Source organism: Pelodiscus sinensis, chromosome 3 (assembly GCF_052426305.1).
Source record: "Pelodiscus sinensis isolate ZL-2025 chromosome 3, ASM5242630v1, whole genome shotgun sequence".
NCBI classification, from domain to species: Eukaryota; Metazoa; Chordata; order Testudines; family Trionychidae; genus Pelodiscus; species Pelodiscus sinensis.
The window spans coordinates 80,953,230-80,975,151 of record NC_143054.1 but is presented as its reverse complement, the minus strand read 5'-3'; the positions used below and the strand labels follow the sequence as shown (position 1 = coordinate 80,975,151).

Genomic DNA, 21,922 nt, shown 5'->3' with positions numbered 1-21,922 from the left:
ACAAGGATAGATTCAATTTTCTGCAACTTCTGCAAGAAAAAAGGCACAGGTTCGTCAAATAAGAACCTCCTTTAGTACACACAACCTTAGTTGATCCAAAGAGAGCCGTGAAAAACGTGATATAATTAAAGATTATGTCATAATGCGTACACACAAGGGAATTGAATTTCATAGGCACTTCCTAACTTTTGGGTTACTGACTTTGCAACCGTAAACATTTTCTTTTAACATAATTTTGTGTACATAATTATCTATCACACATGAAGCCCAATCTTTGGTATTCCCCCTCCCTCCTGCCACTGAAGCCAATGCGCAGGTCCTGTCAAACCCCATGTGGCTGAAGGCAGGAGCCAAGTGGCTGAAGATCCGGTTTACCCCCACCACAGAAACTGGGAGTGGCAGGGCTGAATCCTGTATCCCTAGTGTTTCCCATCTAGCAGAATCTCCTAGCAGAGCCAGAGGACACTGGGGATGTTGCCTTTCCAAACTTTTGTGGAAAGGGGCAGTCGGGTGGACAGCTCAGATCCTTTTCTCTCCTCACCCCTTGGTCTGTTTGGAGAAAGGAAGCCAGAGCCAGGCAGTGCAGGGTAGCTGCTTTTCTGGCAGCCACGGTATCCTGCCTCTCCTTCTAGGTCTGGGGATTGAAGCTCCTGCTCAGCTCCCAGCCCTCTTTTCCCACACAGCCAATAAGAGCCACAGGGTTGGGGGGATCCAGCTCCATTGCTGGCAGAGCCCTCAGGGTACACGGACTGCAGGGGAGGCCTCCTGGTACAAAGCCCCTAGCAACCCCCTCCCTGTTCCCTAAGTTGCCCCCTGGCCACAACACAGCCACCAGCTACCCTCCCCTTTGTCCCCTGAGCTACCCTCTGCCCTAATACAGCTCCTAGATACTCCTCTTTCTACACCCTTAGCATTCTGCTTGCCCATACACAGACCCGAGCTACCACTCATTCAACATCCTGAGCTGTCCCCTCCTTGCACCCTGAGCTGTTTTCAAACTTTTTGAGCTGTGCCCCCGACTTTTGAGTTATAGTTTTTGGTTACACCTCCCCTGGCACACCCAAAATAGGCTGGATGGCCTTCTAAGGTGAATCGGGTATAAGTGGCACTCCCTCCTCTGACCTGCCACATAGAGCTGGCTTGAGACCTGCTGGCTCATACATCCAAAATAGCAGTTATTCTATACCTATACCCAAGCCCCTTCATTCCTGGCTCGAACCCCTGAGAGCCTCCTTCCCCTGCTTGGCCCTAGGAGTTTTTATAGCATGTTGCAGGGGGGAGGCACTACTGCATAGTTCTGATTGGTTGCTGTTGAACTCACATGAATTCCAGCAAATTTACCATATGTCCTGTATTCTCTATAGGGAAATATGGCCACCCCCTAACAATAGAGAAATAAAAAACTTAGCTCTGCAACACTAGCAGTCATCACAGCTCACAGTTGCCTATTTATTCTCACCTATATGTTTCCGGAAAATCTGTTCAGGAATTTCTTGGTCTCAAATTCAGAACTGCACGCTTTTTTCAGTTCACTTTAAAACTATCATTCTGTAGAGCAGGGGTGGCCAACCCATGGCTCGCAAGCTACATGCGCCTCTTCACCCCTGAAAATGTGGCTTGCGACGCCTGCTCCCCTCCCCCCCCGGCATGTGAAGCCGCCCCATGTGCCCCTAGAAACGGCCCCCTGACCCTCTATGCTCACCGGGTGCAGGGGAGCCATCCGGCGTGGCAAAATGGCATCATCAGATGGTTTTTAAGCCGTGGTTTTTAAAGGTTTTTTTTGCTCAACAACTCTGGCTGGTGAAGAGCTCTTCACTTTTTTGCTCAACAATTCTTGTGCGGATCTTTGTATTTTTTCCACCACTGTTTTGGCTCTCTCCATTTAACGGGTTGGCCACTGCTGCTGTAGAGGAAGAGGGTAGATGTCTGACTCAGAAAGGGAAAAAGACAATAAATGCTGCCTTCATTATCAACTGTAAAGAAAGGGCATAGGGTGGAATTAGGTTCTGATCCTTTAGAATATGATTGAAGCATATCTCTATGGAGAAAGTTGCTGCTGCTCTAGGAAAAAAACCAGCATATGCAATGTTGAAACTACATTTCTTTAAAAGATAAAAATCTGGCAACACTTGGCTTTATATTTGTATACATTCATATATCCTTTTATTTTCACTTTTACTGCAGTAGTAGCATTTGGTCTGATGTCCATCATATTTACTGAAAAAAGGGGGAAGTCTAGATGATGGTACTAAGCAAACCAGAAAAATCTAGGCCTACAATCTAATAGTGTTCATTGGCATTGCTAACTATATTTTCTGTATCATGCTATATCTTTGTTTTTATTAGATCATTTTGTTTTAAAAGCCTTGCATTGCATTATTTACAGTACTTGCTTATTTTTCTTGTTACCTAATTGTTTAACCACATTTGCCTCTTACCGATTTTTCTTTTTTAGACTTAAGACTAATTTCAATTGCAGGTGAATGATCTTCCACTATTTTAAAAAAGATTTCTTGCTCTTTTGTGCAGATTTCCTAGCCATTAGACATAATTCTGTATTTAGCGAGTACTGCAGTGGTCAGTATCAGTCTGATCATGTTGATTGTAGTAATACTAGCATAAAACTTCATTGTTGTGGAAGAACTGGTGAACAACATTTTGCTGAAATTATTAGATGCTAGTTGAGAGGTAATGCTAATAGTAGTAGAACAGAGAAAAATATAAAAGAACTAGAGGGATTAGAAAACTAGACAGAATATAATGCAGTTAACTTAATGAAAATGTCAGCTAATTAATTTGGGGGCAAATAACTTGAAATGTTGATAATTCAATGGGAGGGAGAAACTTTGAAAGTCATTTTGTCAAAATAGACCTCTTGTCAGGCTTATAATTTTGCTTTTCTTGGTAGTCCTATCATATTATAATGTGAACAACTAATGAGATGTTGTGTCCTGTTCTGAGCCTGGTACCTCAATACCAGAAAGATGTTCACTAAACAGTTTTCTAATCATAGATAATGGAATGATAATATTAACACAGACACTATGTTTCATGTAGGTAAATTCCATGGAAGGAGTTCAGAAAAGAGCCCCAAAAGTATTGGAGGGTTGGAATGCATGTTTAGAAATAAAATATTTCAAGAGCTAAAGAATGGTTAATGGCTGAATAACTATGTTCCTAAGCTTGAGGAATGGCTGCAAAAAACATTAGGTTGGTAATACAGCATGTTTGACTAAAATGTTTTGAGTTAAAGGGGTGGATTTTTGTTTTGATGATCTTCTGATTGAAAGCCATTTTATTGACTTTTTTCTGCTTTATTGTATAAATGTATTTCTTGTGGCTGGGTAGGGGGATGCCGGATATGGGGATTTTTGGGGTAGAGCATCTGGGTTCAAATTTCTCCAAACAAATCTAAATCCTGACCTTCAACAACTAATGACTACTTTTCAACAGACTGTCAGTGTAAAACTGTTCTATGCAGCCTAATGGCTTTCTGAACTGGGTGTTTGTGATCTAAAGACTAGGAAGAAACCACCAAACTCATTTGTGCCTGTTTTAAGAATAGATTTATATGGATGTACAAGAGCAAAAGGTTTGTGCTGCCTAGTCTATAAATAGTTGTTAAATAATCAAGACTTTAAGCTTTATATAGAAAAATATTTTTTTACAATAGAAAATGCCTATTTCAGATCATTCATTGTCCAGAGGTACATTTCAACAGGGAAACACATTTGTTTGGGTACAAACAATAAAGAATAGTATATGGAAAGCCACATAACCAAAGGAGATTCTCATGGGAATATAGTTCTTTATCACATCTCTGATGAATTGTGTCACTGTATTTATGTACAAGAACAATAAAAGTTATTACAATTAATAATCTACAATCCATTGTTAGAATACTGTTCCTGTTGTGACCTGATTAATTGTATTCCTCTCAAGATTGTAGACAATTTTACTTTTGTTTGTTTTTCTTCTCCCACCATTCTCCTTTAAAGACTTAATAGGAGCCACTTTGATTCAATTAACATCAGTATTCTTATGGACACCTACATGTTTGCACTTCAATTTTTTCTTGTTACCTCAGCATTTCCAGTTCTGTCACACTGAGAGCTGTTAATTGCTATTGGCCCACTGATAGAGCAACATTTACTTTTTGTAAGCGACTTGCTAAATTATATCTGCATCTAGACCCTTGGTGCATGTTTCAGTTTTTCACACAAAATATTTGTTGCTGTTGATATTGTTTGTTTTGCAATTGTTCCTGGAGTATACAATCAAACCTCATAGCATCTCAACTGGAGATTTGTCTGTTCATTTTTTATAACTTGCAACTTAAATGTGAGACTTGGAACTCTTACTGTTTCTGCTGTTTCTATAGCAACTAAACTTGCACAAGCCAGAAATATCACTTTGTTACACGGTATTGTATTTGTATTTCAGTAAGGGGAGAGTTTTAGGAAAGCAAATAGTGTATTAATTGGGCTGCAACTGGGTCAAAAGTGTTGTCAGTTTTTATTAAGATAAGATTGTTAAATGATTCAGGGATTTTCATAGCCTTTCTTTATTTCCTTTGAATGAAATATTATCCTCCCTAGGCAACAAGAGATTTCCTTAGTGCATGTGTTTGTTTCCAATATCTTAGATACCATGGACATCACAGGTTTAATATTGTCTATGACCTAGAATGAGCCTTTCTTTATCATATGAATTACTACAAGTCTTATTTCAGTCACTGCAGAATTGCCCATATCTATTGTTGTCTTCATCTGCCTACAATCTTACATAGTTTTTTTATCCTCCATTTTTTATTACTGCCACTTCCTCTGTTCTTGTCACCTCAGTTGCCTTGTAACCATGTTCTAGCATGTCCAGTCCAGCCTCAAATGCAAGAGAGAACAGTTCAAGACAAAATTATTGAAGGAAATCAAAGTACTACAGAAAAATTGCAAAGAAAATTGGAGTAGAAGATATATGTATGTGCAGACAGTCTCTAACAAAAGGTGGTTTTGTAGCTGTTTTAAAAAAAATTAAATCTCTCCTCTACTGTTACAGCTTGGCTAAGTACACCCTCCTGATGGATTACATTGCAGATTACCTTGTTAACCCTGAATGCCTCCACTAACTGTCAGAACCAGTCACTCATGCTGTGGACAGGGGCAATGCATGGGAGAGGCATGAATGTTCACATGCCTCTCCCTGAAACATGATGGGGGGCAAGGAGCCAGCAGGTAGAGACAGAAGGGAAAAGGCGGAGCCAAAGCCTTTCCTCTTCCAGTTTTGGCCAGGCTGCCTGCCTGGAACACTGCCTAGTGCATCTTATTCTTATGTGTGAAATGTGACACAGCTCCTTAAGGGAAAGTGCATAATGTGCTTCTCTGTTCTTGCCTTTATTTTAGTCACAAGGTCAAAATCAACATTTAAACACTGTTGGTCAGGTATATTTTCTGTGCTGCCTCTGCTCAGCTGGTTTCCCTCACTGTGTGCTGCCTTTTGAGGATATCCTCTAGTCTAGCTTGACTTTACCAGGCCCCTCCCAAAGAGAGTGAAGCTTCCCTTGCTCTTCTCTCCTGGGTCTCCTCCTAAGACTGTGTTCACAGGTCTAAGTAGTCCTCTCTCTGATCCCCTGCACATTTTTAATTAAGTCTTCAGACATCTTTCCCCCAACTGCGTGTGATGGTCACAGGCAAGGCTCTGTCTGGTGTGTCTCAAAGGACTAGCTAGCCTTTGATAGGGACTCTATCCTGGGAAACAGTGGCTCTGAAAAATTCTTAGGTGTCTTAATACTTGATCAACTGAATATGTGCTTTCAGTATGACACTGGCTAAAAGGGCTAAAATGATTGTAGGATAAACGGGACTGTTGAGTGAGGTGATATTGTCTTTGTGTTCTGCACAGGTGCACTACTACTGGAGTATTGCATCCAATTTTGGTGTGCAGAATTCAAGAAGGATGTGTAAAAAATCAGAAAGGATTCAGAAAAAAGTGACAAAAAATGATAAAAGGATTAGAAAACCTGCATTAATAGTGAAAGATGTAAGGCAGGGGTGGGGAACCTCAGGAGTGGGGGCCGAAGGCAGCCCCTGGCTTGCCTCAATTCCAATCCCTCAGCATTAGGGAGCCCACACAGGTGCTCCAGCCTCCCTGCCACCCAGCTGTGGGGCTGGAGCACACAAACTCTACTAGGCTGGGTTCCCTTAGGCTCTGGTGTGCAAGGGGAATGTAGAGAGTGTCTTTCTGCTTCTCAGTCAGGGGCTCCTTATTTTACTTCTCATTTGTATGCAGCCTCCAACTGATTTTTCTGTAGGTCAGCAGCCCCTGACCCAAAAAAGGTTCCCCCCTCGATGTAAAGCATTCCGTCTGTGTATATTAAATTTGATAACAGAGGTCTTAATACTATTGGGAAAAGGTATAATATGATCCAGTGACTGGAAGTTGAAGCTAGACAAATTCAGACTAGTAACAAGGTGTCAATTTTTAATAATGAGGGTAATTAAAAATTTGAGCAATTTACACTGGGCTTTGGTTGTATTCCTCACAAGGTGTGAGGCAAGTGAATATTCTGCTTTTTATTTTTCAGAAACCAGCAAACATTCTGGTAATGGGAGAAGGTCCTGAAAGAGGAAGAGTCAAAATAGGTAACTCTTTCAATAATATATTCATTAGATATACAATGAATAATTAACTTACTGTGTAATGTGATAGTTTAAAATAACAGATCATTCTAAAATTTACTGAATTCTTAATAAAAGCATTTTGTGCACAAAATCTAATTAAATTGAATTTTGGCCAAGAAGTATGTTTGTTTTTTAGAGCTTAGCGACTATTAGACTTGCATATAGATAATGAGGACTTCTATACTTACACTAGATAGGATAACTATAGGTGAGGGATATAAACACTCATGGTTCAAGGCATAAACCAAATATTAACTGTCAAAAGTTAGGAATACAATTTCCGTGTGGCTATGTTTGTTAATAATTGCCCAACATAGGCTTCTTGCAACTTTTACCTACCGCTCTGGTACTAGTGACTCTTGGGGTATGTCTAGACTACATGCCTCTGGCGACAGAGGCATGTAGATTAGACTACCAGGCATAGGAAAATGAAGCGGCCGTTTAAATAATCGCCGCTTCATTTAAATTTACATGGCTGCCGCGCTGAGCCGATCAGCTGTTTGTCGGCTCAGCGCGGTAGTCTGGACGCACGGGGGTCGACATCAAAGGCATTTGTCGACCTCCCAGGTATGCCTCATCCCAGGAGGCATACCTGGGAGGTCAACAAATGCCTTTGATGTCGACCCCCGTGCGTCCAGACTACCGCGCTGAGCCGACAAACAGCTGATCGGCTCAGCGCGGCAGCCATGTAAATTTAAATGAAGCGGCGATTATTTAAATCGCCGCTTCATTTTCCTATGCCTGGTAGTCTAGTCTACATGCCTCTGCCGCCAGGGGCATGTAGTCTAGACGTACCCTTGGAGACAGTTGACTGGACTAAAAGGATAACTGGATAATTGGTCTTATTTAGTAGGGAAATTCTTATGGTCTTAATAGGGCTGTCAAGTGATTAAAAATTAATTGTGATTAATTACTTGACTACAAATATTACAATCAATAACACTGCTAATAATGGAATATCATTTATTTAATTACATTTGATACTTTCTACATTTTCAAATATATTGATTTCAGTTACAACACGACACATAATGCACAATGCTCACTTTATATTTATTTTTATTGAAAATATTTGCACTTAAAAATAAAATTTTTCAGTTCACCTAAGACAAGTACTGTAGTGCATTCTCTCTATCATGAAAGTTGAACTTACAAATATAGAATTATGTATAACACTTGCATTAAAAAATAAACCAATGTAAAACTTTAGAGTCTACAAGCCCACTCATACCTGTTTTTTGTTCGGCCAATCGCTCACACAAACAAGTTTGTTTATATTAGCAGTAGATAGTGCTGCCGACTTCTTATTATCAATGTCACCTGAAAGTGAGAAATAGTATTCACCTGGCACTACTGTAGCTGGAATTGCAAGGTATTTTCAAGTTAGATGCACTAAAGATTCATATGTGCCTTCTTTCTCTATACCTGGTTCCAAAGGAATACATCCATGCTGATGATGGGTTCTGCTCGATAATAATACAAAGCAGTGTGGATCAACACATGTTCATTTTCATCATCTGAGTTACATGCCAACAATAGGTTAATTTTCTTATTGGTGATTTGGATTTTGTAGTTTCTGCACTAGAGTGTTACTCTTCTAAGATTTCTGACAGCATGCTCTAAACCTCATCCCTCTCACATTTTGGAAGGCACTTCATATTTTTACACCTTGTGTGGAATGCTGTAACTATTAAAGATGTTAACTAGCAGTTCATTGACTAGTCGAGTAGTCGATGGAATTTCCATCAACTATTCTACTAGTCGATAGGCACTTCCACATTCCTCCTTTGAAACGTACAAGAGCTCCCAGAGAGGCTCTAGTACATTTCAGAGGAGGAATGCAGAACTCCGTGTGCAACCTGGGGCCAGTGGGAAGTCCCGCTGACTCTGGGTTGCACATGGGTGCCAGCTTTGAAAGGACATGAGTCCCCAGTGGGGGCCCTTGTGCATTTCAAAGAGCCGGCACAGCATGGAGCCCAGGTTCAGCAGGGGACTCCCCAGCTGATCCAGGGCTCCATGCGCAGTGCCGCTCAGCTGATCCTAGGATCAGCTGTGCGGCGCTGCCCCTTTGAAATGCCGAGGCGGTGTTCAAAGTGGCAGCCCTGCACAGCTGAACCTGGGATCAGCTGTGCGGCCCTGTGTGTGTGGAGTCCGGGGTCAGCTTGGGACTCTCCAGCTGATCCCGGGCTCCAGTGCCGCATTTCCATGGAATCCGGGATCAGCTGGGGAGTCCCAAGCTGACCCCGGACTCCACACACACAGGGCCTCACAGCTGATCCCAGGCTCACCTGTGCAGCGCTGCCACTTTCAAGTACCTCCTCTTCCCTCCCCTTTGCTGCCTCTACGTAACAGAGGAAGCGGGGGCGGGGGAATCAACTAGTTGACTGACTATCCGATAAGCTTTTAACATCCCTAGTCTTTAACATCCCTAGTAGCTATCTTTAGAAATTTCACATTGGTACCTTCTTTGTGTTTTGCCTAATCTTCAGCGAAAGTGTTCTTAAAACGAACATAAGCTGAGTCATCACCTGAGACTTCCATAACATAAAATATATGGCAGAATGTGGTGAAAATGGAGCCAAAGACATACTGGTCTCCTCGAAGTAGTTCAGTCACAAATTTAATTAAGACATTTTTAAGGGGTGTCATAAGCATGGGAGCATGTTTGGAATAATGGCCAAAGCATGAAGGAGCATATGAATGTTTATCATATCTGGCATGTAAATACCTTGCAATGCTGGCTACAAAAGTCCCACATGAAAGCCTGTTCTTGCTTTCTGGTGATATTGTAAATAAGAAGTGGACAGCATTATTTCCTGTAAATGTAAACAAACTTGTCTGTCTTGGCGATCAGCTGAGCAAGAAATAGGATTGAGTGGACTAGTAGGCTCTAAAGATTTCTATTGTTTTGTTTTTGAGTACAATTATGTAACAAAATAGCTACATGTATAAGTTGCACTTTCACAATGAACAGATTGCACAATAGTACTTGCATGAAGTGAATAGAATAATAATTTTTTTATTTATAATTTTTACAGTGCAAATATTTGTAATAAAATAATATAAAAAGTGAGCAATATCCATGGGGGACATTGCTGCTCAGTAAGCCAGGGTATAAATCTATAGCACACTGTTCGCCTTGAGATCATCTGATGGCATCCGGGCTCTGAAGGCAAGGGTTAGCAGGTATCGGGCTCCTTCAGAGGAGAGAGACAAGAGTATATTGAGAGGCAGTTTGGAGTTGTGCTAACTGTCCTGCTTAGCAGAAGTGGCCTGGCTCTGGGAGTAGGGCAGAGAAGGTTGCAGGGCAACTAACCAGTGTCCTGGCTTTCACAGCACAGAGAGTCAAGTGCCCAAGCAGGGTGGGCAACTCCCACTAGCTTCTAATCCATCAGTTTTTGGCAAGAGGTGAACTCCACAAATGGAAGGCAGGGAGGAGGAAGACATGGCCCCAGCGTGCCCCAATGCCCTATTTTTCTATGTCTGTGCCTTTAAACCCTAGGCCGCTGCTCTGCTAGTCCCACCTTGATTATGGCCCTATTTTACTGTGCTACAGTTCCACAAAGAAGCCTCTTTTTAAATGTTAAATAATGGTCTCACTTAATAGAAATCAACAGAATTGAGCCTAGTATAAAATCTGAAGTAATTCAGTAGCCATGATTTATAGTGTTCAATTATATTAGGTTGCATCGTGTTCGAATAAAAATCTGTCTTACCATGCTTGTAAATATTGCGTGTCATTATGTGACTTATGTATACTCAAACAACAATTTTAATATTTATTTTTCAGCTGACATGGGTTTTGCCAGATTGTTCAACTCGCCTCTGAAACCTTTAGCAGATTTGGATCCAGTTGTGGTAACATTCTGGTATAGAGCTCCAGAACTGTTACTTGGCGCCAGACATTACACAAAAGCAATTGGTAAGTTACTGTGTAGGGAAGTGGTTTAAAGTGTCAGTGTAACTGTAGGTTTATTCCTTCTGTGGTCTATTCCAGAAGTGCTTAGTCAGGTCTCCAGCTGTCACCTATTTCTTGGTGGGGACTGTTGTCTCACTATCTTCTGACCAGGGTTAAAGACTGCACAACCCCCTGCTACACACTTTGATATTCCCAGCGAGCCAGTCTGCCTAACAGCCAGTGCCTGGGCTGAGCTTAGCTCAGGACAATAACAGTGTTTTTACCAGTGCCAATATAGTTTTCCCAAGGCAAGTACATTTATTCATAAGGCAAAAGTATTACAGGAAAAGCATATAAATTGCCCCAGTATACATCCGTTTTGCCCTAAAGTCGTTGATGCTTGTAGGAACTGATGTGTTATAAGTCCTCCCATTCCCCGCTCTTAAGTCATGCAAAAAAAAAAAAAAACCACCCTAATTTGTGCAAATGGAAGTCAGCTGTGGGGAAAAAATGTCCTGCTTTAAGTTGTTTCATTGTAAGTGCAAGTTTTTTGGAAAGTATCTTGGACTTATAGCGAAGATGGCCTGTATTAAAAACAATAAATACACTTACATTCTTTCTAAATGTACCAGAAATAACCTATTTTCCACATGTGGCGCCTAATAGGCCAGTTTTCCTTCCAAAACTTCAGCAATGCATAGGGCCTTTGCTTGTTCAGAAAGTTCAGTCCCTGTACTGAATCACAAGGAAGGCCACCAGTTATTCAACTTATCTTTATATATCAAAAGCCCTCTCTTTGTCCCTGGAAAACACAGAGGGTGGAACTCTTTTGGAGTTGCTTACAGTCCCAGAGATAATCAGCTCCTAGGGGAGCCATGGTAACCTCCCTTATGAAGTAGAACACAGTCACACATAAACATACGTTTTATACTGTGTTCCCTAAAGATAGTACATAGGGTTGCAATATCTGTCAGTTTACATTTATGTTTCCTAAACAAGCCAGTGAACTGGAATGCTATGTTACAAAATGCTGCAGCATATGTTGACAAAGAAGTTTTGTTTCAGAGAGAATTCCTTGAGTGGTTTTTACATATTCCTACTCCTGGGTGATAGAGGTGGTGCAGCTCCGATAGTGGAATGTTTCATAGCAATGCCTGTTGGAGTGTGTTTGCATCCTCTGCTGTCTCTCTCCTCCTGGTTCCTGAACATGCTGACAGCAAGGTTACAAAAGGGGTATGGAGCTCCAGCTGCCTTACTTTCTTTCCACAGTGGCAGCAGACAGACCAGGAACCTCCCTAGGCTTCTCCATCCCAGAGTCAACTTCTTTAAAGATTCAGTATGTTTGTTAGATTTCTGAATTAGTTAGGATTTGTGTTAGAAATTTAGATTATTTTCCTTAAAATTATTTCCAATGTTCATTTGTATTACTTCTCACCCCTTTGGTGTGAGCTTATAGATCCTGTGGTGAATCTGAAGGAGAGGAGACCAAAATTTAAAAGATTTATCATTTGTCTCTTCTTTGGACAACCAAATGAAATGTGTGACTTGTTTGAGGGAAAGACATTCTGCTTCCCTGTGCACAAACGACAGCACTTTCACAAGAGCTGGCAAGGAGCATCAGAACCATCTCCAAGCCTTGCTATTTCAGCATGCAATTGTAGCCAAACTCTCTGGTTCCTTAAACATTGGTTTTGTAAGTAGTGAGAGGCCTGCATCAGTCCCTTAGCCATCAAGGAATAAAGTCCAAGATGCTGACAAAGGTATTGTTTTCCACTTCTGAAAGGAAAGCTATATCTGAGGTACTGAAGGATCCTAAGCCATTGGATCGTAGGCCTAGAAACAGCAGAACTCTATTGGTACATCTACACTGCATGGCTATTTTGGGATACCAGAGGTCTAAACAAGCCATGTCTACACATGCTGCCTGTTAGTTTGAAATATTTTTTTGAAATAATGGGTGCGCTATTTCGCCATTCCGATAAACCTTGTTGCATGAGGGATTAGGGATGGCTTGAAATAGCTTATTTTGAAATTTGGCTACACAGTGCCAAATTTCAAAATAACGCTCTATTTCAAAATAGTTTTGAAATAAGATTCACAATTTGCATAGCTGTGTAGATGTATCCTATAGGTGCCAGCCTCCTACTAGGAATACCCATTTGAATCCAATGTCTCCACCTCTGCATAAGAGTGTGGCACAAGATACAGATAGCTGTTTCAGCCAGTATTATGTACATGCTTCATTTGAATCATTGCTCTGGGGTGGGGCTGGAAATGAAGGGTTCAGTATGCAGGCTGCCCCAGAGAGAGGGGACTACCCCAGCCCTCTCTGCAACAATAGCTTGGAGCCAGGTGAGAAGTGCCTCAGTGTGGCTGCTGCAGCTTCAGTGGGCACAACGGGGAAAGGGGTGCCCGTCCCCCAGGTGGGGCAGGTCAAGGTTCATCTGCCTCTTGCACTCCCCAGCCAGAGAGAGGAATGCAGTAAACAATGCACTTTCCCCTCACTCCCCCCTGAGGAAGGGGAACAGCCAGTAACATTCCTGTATGAATTGAAAAGGGAATAGCTTCAGTCTCTCTGCCCTTCCCAAAGAGCACCTAGTACCGTGGTCACCAACAGGTCGATCGCGATCGACTGGTCGATCGTGAGGCCTCGGCCAGTCGATCACGAGGCGTCCTGTCCGCCCCGCCCCCATTTCCCTCCCATCCCCGAGAAGCCCCACTACCTACCTTCAGTGAAAATGGAGGTAGTGTCGGCTTCCCGGGGATGGACAGAAGTCCCGCAGCTTAGCGCCACTTCTGGCGATCCCAGAAGTAGCGCTAGCTGCTCTGCCGGGTGTACTGCGGGAGGGAGCATGGGCTCCTTGCACCGCATGGGAGGGGTGAGTCAGCCCCGAGGGAGGCGCGCGCGCACGGGGCTTCCCTGCGCCGGGGGGGGTTGGTTCCGGGGCAGGCGCGCGCGCTCGGGGCTTCCCTGCGCCGGGGGGGGGTCGGCCCCGAGGCAGGCACACGCTGGTTTCCCTCTGTGGGCGGGGGAATCCTGGGAGGAGGCAGATACAGGGGACACTCTGCCTCCACTGGCACCCCACTCCACTAACTCTATCCCCACTCCCCTGTCCCCACTCCCTGAACTCTATCCCCACTCCCCTGTCCCCACTCCCCGAACTCTGTCCCCACTCCCCTGTCCCCAGCTACAGAACTCTGTCCCCACTCCCTTGTCCCCAGCCACAGAATTCTGTCCCCACTCCCCTGTTCCTAGCTACAGAACTCTGTCCCTATTCCTGTCCCCACTGGCATCCTGTCCCCTGCTGCAGAACCCTGTCCTCTGCCCTCCCAGCACACTGTTCCCTCTCCACTGCCCCCAGCCGCAGAACTCTGTCACCACAAAATGTATAATTATAAATGCTTCATTTTAGATTTAAATAGCATGAATACAAAACAGACCATTTATTTCAGAACTATAAACACGTGATTTTAATTTTATACATCGCGTAACTGAAAAATAAACTGTTTATCAGAGTGTGTAAGTAAGGGCTGGGGATAGCAAATGATGGACAGGAGGAGAATAGAGAGGGCAGGGCTTCAAGAAAGGGGCGGGGCTTCAAGGAAGGGGCAGGGCGGTAGATTTTCGCCTGTTTGGAGATTTAAAAAGTGATCTTGGGTGTAAAAAGGTTGAAGACCACTGACCTAGTAGATACACTAAGGAAGCTTGGGGCTGGAACAGTCCGGGAGGGGAGGTGTTGCCCTTAGCCTTCCCCTACCTGATGATTCTGTCTTTTTTTTTAAATAGTTTTATGAGACGCAATCCATTCCAGCTATATCCCATTTTCATGGCACAGCCACACCCTTACCTTGCTTTAAGTTATGATAAGAGGAAGCTGTATACTGAATTTGGTGGTCCTAGATCTTACTATTTAGGGGTTCTTGAATAAACAGACAGACAAACTCTCTCAAATATATAGTAAATATATATAGATATAGAGAGAGCGTGCTTTCAAGAATTAATAAGTATAAAATAATTATTGTTTAATTATGCAAAAGATTACTAAGTTCCTGTCCAAAGGTGTTTACCATTTACACCAAATTATATAAAGACTCGGTGTAAAAATAGCAGAGGATGGTACTGTAGGTTGAACCTCTCTTGTCCGGCACCCTGTGGTCTGGCAAAATCTGTGGTTGAGCATGATTTTCATTAGCTAGATGTCTACTTATCATGGGTGTGGCCAACTTTTGCGGAACCCCATGAAGTTTGTTTATAGCCACCAGCCCTGGCTCCCAGTGTTCTGTGCTGTTATTTAGCTCTAATTTACCCCTAAATGTTTTCTAATAGCCCAGTAAGCAGTGAAAGTGTTGGTAATGCTGCTAGACAATATTGACTTCCCATGGTTTGGCAAATTCTCTGGTTGGGCATCAGTCAGGTCCCAAGGGTGCCAAACTAGAGAAGATCAACTTGTAGTTTGGAGAGTTTTGTTTGCTTTGTAATGGAGTAATGACAGTTTAAACTGACTAACACGGCTACGTTTCTATCACTAAACTGATGAGAGTTAGCTTTTGTGGCTCTCACATAAGAAGTGAATCTTTAGGATGGATTTGAATGGATAGAGAGTATATTCCAAACTCATGGGGTAGCAAGATAGACAGCACCCTTCAGAAGGTGGCAAAATCTGTTCCTATAATTTTATGAAGCATATGTAGGAGAAAAGATCGAAAGAAGTGGTGAGGCCAGATTTGTTGGCAGACTGAAGAGGTTGAAGGGGGATGTGGAATAGAACAGAGAGATATGTGGGTGTGGAATTATGCAGTTTGAAAGCAAGTTGATGTTTGTAGCATGATAATTGTGATGTTTATGCTCCTTATGAGTCCAAACTTGAATTTTGCCTCAAGAATTGTGAGCAATTACCAAGAAGTCTTAGTGAGCTAAATGTACCAGGGACAGTTGCCATTTCAGTTGCAGACCACACATTAGAGACACATTCCTTTGGTGAAGAAGGAAACTCTTTATCTACATCTTGAAATGCCTTTCTGAGAAACATAATTATAACTTGTCTTAAAGTTCCATAGTTCTGAAGAGATGGAATATTTTAGTAATAGCTCTTGATCTAGATAAGGCATTTATTGAATAGAACTTAATCGTTCAGGAGGGAAAATTGCCTGGGTGGTTTTGAATTTGCATTTTATGAAAAAGTGATAGATAACATAGTCATAGCTTCTAATTTTCCACAGCATGTTTATTTTTCCTCTGTTGTCCATATATTGGTTAGTTGAAGTCAATCTAACTTACGTTCTTCTTTGAGAAGTGTCCCTGTGGGTGCTCCACCTTAGGTGCACCAGCGCTGCTGCGCCCACGGTCGGCAGATCCTTACTAGCAGTGCCCCTCCAATTGGCTGTGCACATGGAGCATTGGCACATGACGACTTGCACCATCACTCTACGCACACAGCCAGCTGCCACCTCAGTTCTCTGACTGCCGCTGGCTTAGGTTGCATAGATCAGTTGCTCTCTCCCCATATATCTATTAGCCTTAGATACATGGTTTAAGTTTAGGTTACTTTGTAGTTTTAGTGTTACGATTATTTTCGCTGATAGTTACTTTAAAAAGAGAGAGAGAGAGAGAGAGGATCTGAAAGAACAATGAATGGGAGCAGGGCAATTCTCCCTCCGACCCCCACTCCACAGGAGCCCAGTTTTACACACCAACGCCTCACAGTAAGCTCTGAAAAAAACAAACACAGAGATTACTTATCGGGACATGCCAGGATCCCCAGGCTTTAAGAAATGTGACTCCTGTAGGGTGTTTATTTCAATTTCTGACAGCCACTCATGCTGCGTATGCTGCCTGGGGCATACGCATAACATGCGACAGTGTGCTCACTGCCTGAAACTTTCAAACAGGACACAAAAAGCCAGACAACTTCACATAAAAATCATGCAGCTGGACAAGACTGGCACAGCTGCTGAAAAAGGAGACAGAGAATTACCCCCCACAAGGAAGTCCCCTGGGGATGCTCACCTACAAGGGGCTAAGACTCAGATAAGCCCCAGGGAACAGGACAGGCAGAAGTCTAAGCATTCCCACTCTGAATCCCTGCTAAGAAAGCACTCAGGGCTGCAATTCTACCCCTGCACCTGCCAAACCACAGGACAAACAGAAAGGGAATGAGGCCGACACACATACCAGCCGAGTCCCCAAAAAGATGGACGACTTTCCCTCTTTAAGCCAGATGTAGCAGCAAAGCACACAGGCTTCACCCTGGCACTGGCAAAGTCACAAAGAGCGGTACCACTGATGCCACTGTCAGTGCTTCAGCAGCTAACAGCGGCGCTGAGCAAAGTGCGCTCCGCAGCGGCACCATGCGGGGAGAGAAAAGTGCTTAAAGTGCCGGTACTGGCTAGAAGTGCTAATCCACACAGAAGACACTCGGCACTGACAAGACCATCAGTAACAGTACCAGGCTGCTCCCCTCTTCTCTCACCAATGGCACAGCCCACACAGGGACTTCTTATGCCCCCTCCTCTTCAGCTGCCTCAATTTACTTCCCAAGAGGAGCTGAGGGTGAGGTCAACACCAGGCACGCTGCTCTTTGGGACAGATGGTACCCCAAGCACCTCCAGACAGAGCCTATTATTTTCATCATGCTCAATTTCCAATTCGCTGATGAAGGTGACCCCAGAGGGACATACATGCCTACAGCCTCATCACCCAAGCTCCTGCAACTACAACAGTGGCAACAGCCACAGTGGTTTCCACCACCCATATAGTCCAGTTGGCTGTATTCAAATCCCTGAACAGCATATTGACTGTAGCAGCCCTGCACATCATGGGCTCCTAGCTAGCCTTCGTCCTCCCTCCTCACAATCACCTGACCACTCTATCTTCTAGGAGGAAGAGGAGGATGTGAATGTCACTGTGGGGGACAGAACAATCAACTCCCCACCTACTGAACAATACACATCACTATCACCTGAGGATACAATTATGCCCTCATCATCCAATGCAGGGGATGACTTCAAAGCCTTCTAAGAGCTCTTTAGAAGGGTGACATACTGGACATATCAATCTCAGATGCACCTGAGACAAAACACAAACTAACGAACAACCTTCATGCCTCACCACAAACCAGGCTGGCAATACCAATGAATGAGGCCTCATTGACCCGGCAAAGAAACTATGGTAGACACCAGCAACAATCCCACCTACTGGAAAGAGGGCCAGCCGAAAGTATTATGTAGCTCTGCAAGGGGCAGTATTTCTATTTTGCCACACTGCCTCGAATTCTCTGGTTGTTGAGGCGGTCAACCAAAAGGGCAAACAGCAGGCCACACGTACGGTACCTTTACTCATCCACTAGCCTTCAACTCAGGATTGACAACTACACTGCCCTCTTGGCAAAATACACACACCACACTTTCAACCAATTGTCAAATTTTATTTAAGATCTTCCAGACAATAAAAAGGAGCAGTATAAAGACAACATGAAAGAAGGGGCACTGATCTCTAGAACAGCCCTACAGGCTGTGCTCGATGCAGTAGCCATGGCCTCAAGGTCCATAGCGCTGGCCGTTGTAATAAGGCGTACCTTGTGGCTCTAGCACTCTGGCTTTCCAAAAGAAGTCCAGTCCATGGTTGAGGATCTTCCATTTGAAGGGCCGAAAATTTTCGCTGAGTCCACCAACTCCTCGCTGCGCATGTTAAAGGACTCAGTGGCCACACTGAAGACCCTAGGAATAAATGTAACAATGAATAGAAAGAGACAAGGAAGACCTACACATAGATATAAAAGCTACACCATTCAACCAACAGCTGAGACAATATGATAGCAGGCGCCGATCAAGACAAAGCAGGCGCATACAAACACCCAGGGCTGGTCCGAGCCATTTTGGCGCCTCCGGGTGCATGACGCATGCACAGGCCCACCCCCAGGATGTGCAACCCCGCCTCCGGGCACACAACGCGTGGGCGGACGCACATCGCATGCGCTGCCCAGTCGGCCCAGCCACCGCCGATGGTGTGCAGCTCGGGGCTGCCCAAGGCAGGCTGAGCCTGGCTGTGCAGGGCCCTGAGGCCATGGGGGGAAAGGCGCTGCTGGCCAGTGCTATGGGGGTTAACACTGCCCCCGCCCCAGGTGGCTGCTGCAGCCCGCTGGGAGCTGGGCACCCCCAGTAGGTTGGCGCCCTGGGCAGCTGTCCGGCTAGCCCACCTCTTAGTCCGGCCCTGCAAACACCTGACGACGCAACAACCGTCAACATCTCGCCAAGCATTTTGAAGATCAGGTCAAGGGTCAGACAGCACCAACATCTCCAAGGCAGCAATCTATATCCTGCACGTTATTTGGCAGCAGGCTAGCAGCATTTATCCAGCATGGAAAAACATCACCACAGATAAGTAGGTGCTAAAAATTATTCAGACCAGCTACTGTATCCCCTTTACCACCACCCCTCTCCACTAACTCCCCTCCCAATCTCTCTTCAGGGACCCCTTTCATGATAAGGTGCTCGTACAAGAGGCTCAACACCTCTTGTAACTAGGAGCAGCAGAAGAGGTCCTGGCAGAGCACAGAGGGAGGGGTTTCTACTCCCACTACTTCCTTACAATCAAGAAGTCAGGGGGTTGGAGGCCGATTCTGGATCTTCAAAAACTCAACTGCTTTGTATGTTACCAGTGACTCAAAATAGTAACTCTAGCCACCATCATTCCTGCCTTAGAGAAGGGAGAGACTGTCTGTCCACCGTCGACCCCCAGGATGCATATTTTCACATAGTCATACTCATATATCCGTCCCACATACATTTTCTGAGATTCACCAAACACGATTGATATTTCAATACAAAGTGCTGCCCTTCGCACTCTCAACAGCCCCAAGAGTCTTTTCAAAGGTTCTGTCAGTGGTAGCAGCCCACCTCAGGAAAGGAGGCATAACCATATTCCTGTATTGGGATGATTGCCTTCTAAAAGACCCCACAGCACACAAAAGGCCATATGTAGATCTTGGGAGGCTGCCCCGTTATCCCCCCCCCTCAAAGCACAAAGCATGAGTTAGTCCGGCCCAGGGATTCTATTGGTCCCGTCCCCCCTCGAGTAGTTGCGAACTGTCTGGTGGGTAGACACACACATGCAGCCTGAGCACATTTACCAGCCAGGCAGTTCAAAACTACAAACTGATACATCTAGTAATAATTCAATTTACCTAATGAGAAAATACCAGACATGTTATATGTCTGGTCTTTTCTTAGTTTGTTTTTTATGTGTTTATATTTTTGGGCTGCAAAAAGCAGTATTGGAAAAAAAAAGAGTTCCAACTAAAATAAAAAGTTTGGGAAACCCTGGTCTAACCAACTTTCTGTCGGTCTTACAGTCCATTTATCCAATCCATATTCCTTAACTTGCTGGCAAGAATATTGTGGGTGACCATATCAAAAGCTTTGCGAAAACTATCACTGGGGGTTTTGGGAGGACCAGAAACAACTTATTTGAATATTCATCATTTGATTAATGAATATGCAAATATGCAAATGAACATTACCAATCCTCCAAAAGTTCGTAAATGGATTTACTGGTCCCCTTGTCAAAAAGTTTGGAAACGCCTGCTTTAAACTATTTGAAGGCTTCAATATCTGAGATATAGGTGAGAGGATTATTCCAGGAGTGGGTGAGTAAGATTCTGTGGCCTGCATTGTGCAGGGGGTCAGACTAGAGGATCATAATGGTCTCTTCTGACCTTAAAGTCTATGAGTCTATGAGTCCAGGACCTGGCGCAAGCCGGGACTTAAGATTTAAGCTGTTTCTCCCCCCTCCCCCCCCCAAGCACTAGTTCTTGCTTCCATCCCCCCTTGTTGTCTCTAATACAGTGCTACTTGACTAGCCACTTGCATCCCTACTGTAGTGTAGACTTTCCCTCAGACATCTTTAGTGCCTTTCTGGGCATTTGAGATTGGTACAAACTATGTTTCTGTTTGTCCTCACATTTCCTTTGCGGATTTATCTCTGATTTACTTCCCTTCAGCCCTGTACATATCTCTCCAATCTGAAAATGTTGTTTTCCTCAGCTTGGTCTCTGTGCTCCTCAGGTTCTAGTAATTTCTGATGCCCTGTCCTATTTCCTCACAATGCATGATAGATTCTTACCCTCTGCCATCCTTCTGTACCTGTCTGCCTGCCTGCCCCTTTCAAATCATAATTCAAGATTTTTTTTCCATGGACTATGACACCTAATTCTTTCTAATAAAATGATCAAATGCATGCCTTCTAACATAAAGCTTGAGTTGGGAGCCTATATTAATCCTGTATTTTGCAATGTTGTATAGCCTTTTGGACTTTGCTTGCATGTTGTTTGAGTGGTCATCCAGATAAGCTGTGTCATCAGCAAAAGCTCTTCTGCTAAACTGTTGCTAAGCTATGAGATGCTTGTGTTGCAGGAATTAAAGATTATGCATGTGATGAATCCTCCAGGAATACACCCAGCCAAAACTGGAAACCCTAATTGCATGTTCGCACTTTTTTTCATAATGTATTCCATGGCAACACCAAAGAGACGAGGTGAGGTGTCTTTGTTTGACACCAGTATTAACCTATTTACTCCAGTCTGTATTTACTTTAAATAGGCAGGTGTACCTTGCTCTAGAGCCTTAATTATGTTAATTATTTCTGTTGGCATAACATTCTCTTCAAAATATTCCAGAATAAACTAGGATAGAAGCTGTCAAATATTCTTAAAATCTATGAAGTTTATGAAGTATTTTTTGCCATTCAGTGCTCTGATAGTTATTCATAGGGTGAAAATCTAGTTGAAACATGGTTGTCTTAATCAAAATGCAGCCTGTCCCTTTGCTTTGCCTCAACCACTTATTTTATTCTGCTTAACATAATATGACCAAACTGCATATCAATGGAAGGAGTACAATAATTCATCAGTTATTCTGGTCACTCAGGTTACCTTTTTTTTTTTTTTTAATTTTGTCTCTACTGCCTCTTTTCTAATATTCTTGAAGCTTTTCCTGATTCCAGACTTCACTGAAAAAGTGTAGTGATTTTATCCGTGGTTTCATCATCATAATCTTCCTACATTTTCCAGTGACTTGTTTGTTACCTGCAGTGTACCGAGGTTTTAAATTTGTATTGCGGCTTTCACTTCTTTGTTGCTAAAATACTAGGATTATGAAAAACAAAACAAAAAAGCAGAGGGGACTGTCAGTTATGTAGTTGCAAATCTATAAAAAACATCACAGGCTGTTACCAAGTTCTTCTGAATTTACATTAGGATAAATGTAGAAATTGGCCCTTTGCTCCTAGATCGCCTTGCAGCAGGTAGCCACTGAAACAAAGATATACAACAAAGAAATATATTTCATGGCA

The 21,922-nt window shown here is 43.4% G+C and overlaps 1 protein-coding gene and 1 long non-coding RNA gene across 6 annotated transcripts in view; one reads left to right on the top strand and one right to left on the bottom strand.

Moving 5' to 3' along the window:
* CDK19 (cyclin dependent kinase 19) overlaps positions 1-21,922 on the top strand; it is a 185,587-nt gene that overhangs the window by 136,554 nt on the left and 27,111 nt on the right. For both annotated transcript variants that reach the window (XM_075923110.2, XM_075923111.2), the window contains 2 exons: positions 6,581-6,638; positions 10,468-10,599. In XM_075923110.2, coding sequence (XP_075779225.1) covers positions 6,581-6,638; positions 10,468-10,599 — 190 coding nt within the window. The remainder of the gene's footprint in view (positions 1-6,580; positions 6,639-10,467; positions 10,600-21,922) is intronic.
* The window catches only part of LOC142827513 (uncharacterized), a 56,781-nt gene that overhangs the window by 8,843 nt on the left and 26,016 nt on the right, over positions 1-21,922 (bottom strand). For 2 of the 4 annotated variants that reach the window (XR_012902196.2, XR_012902194.2), the window contains exons 2-3: positions 18,150-18,291; positions 1,703-1,903 (exon numbers count right to left, since the gene is read on the bottom strand). This is a non-coding gene — a long non-coding RNA (uncharacterized LOC142827513). Of the gene's footprint in view, positions 1-1,702; positions 1,904-13,817; positions 16,286-18,149; positions 18,292-21,922 lie in introns of those variants that run through there. The other 2 variants (XR_012902195.2, XR_012902197.2) reach the window with 2 other exon arrangements.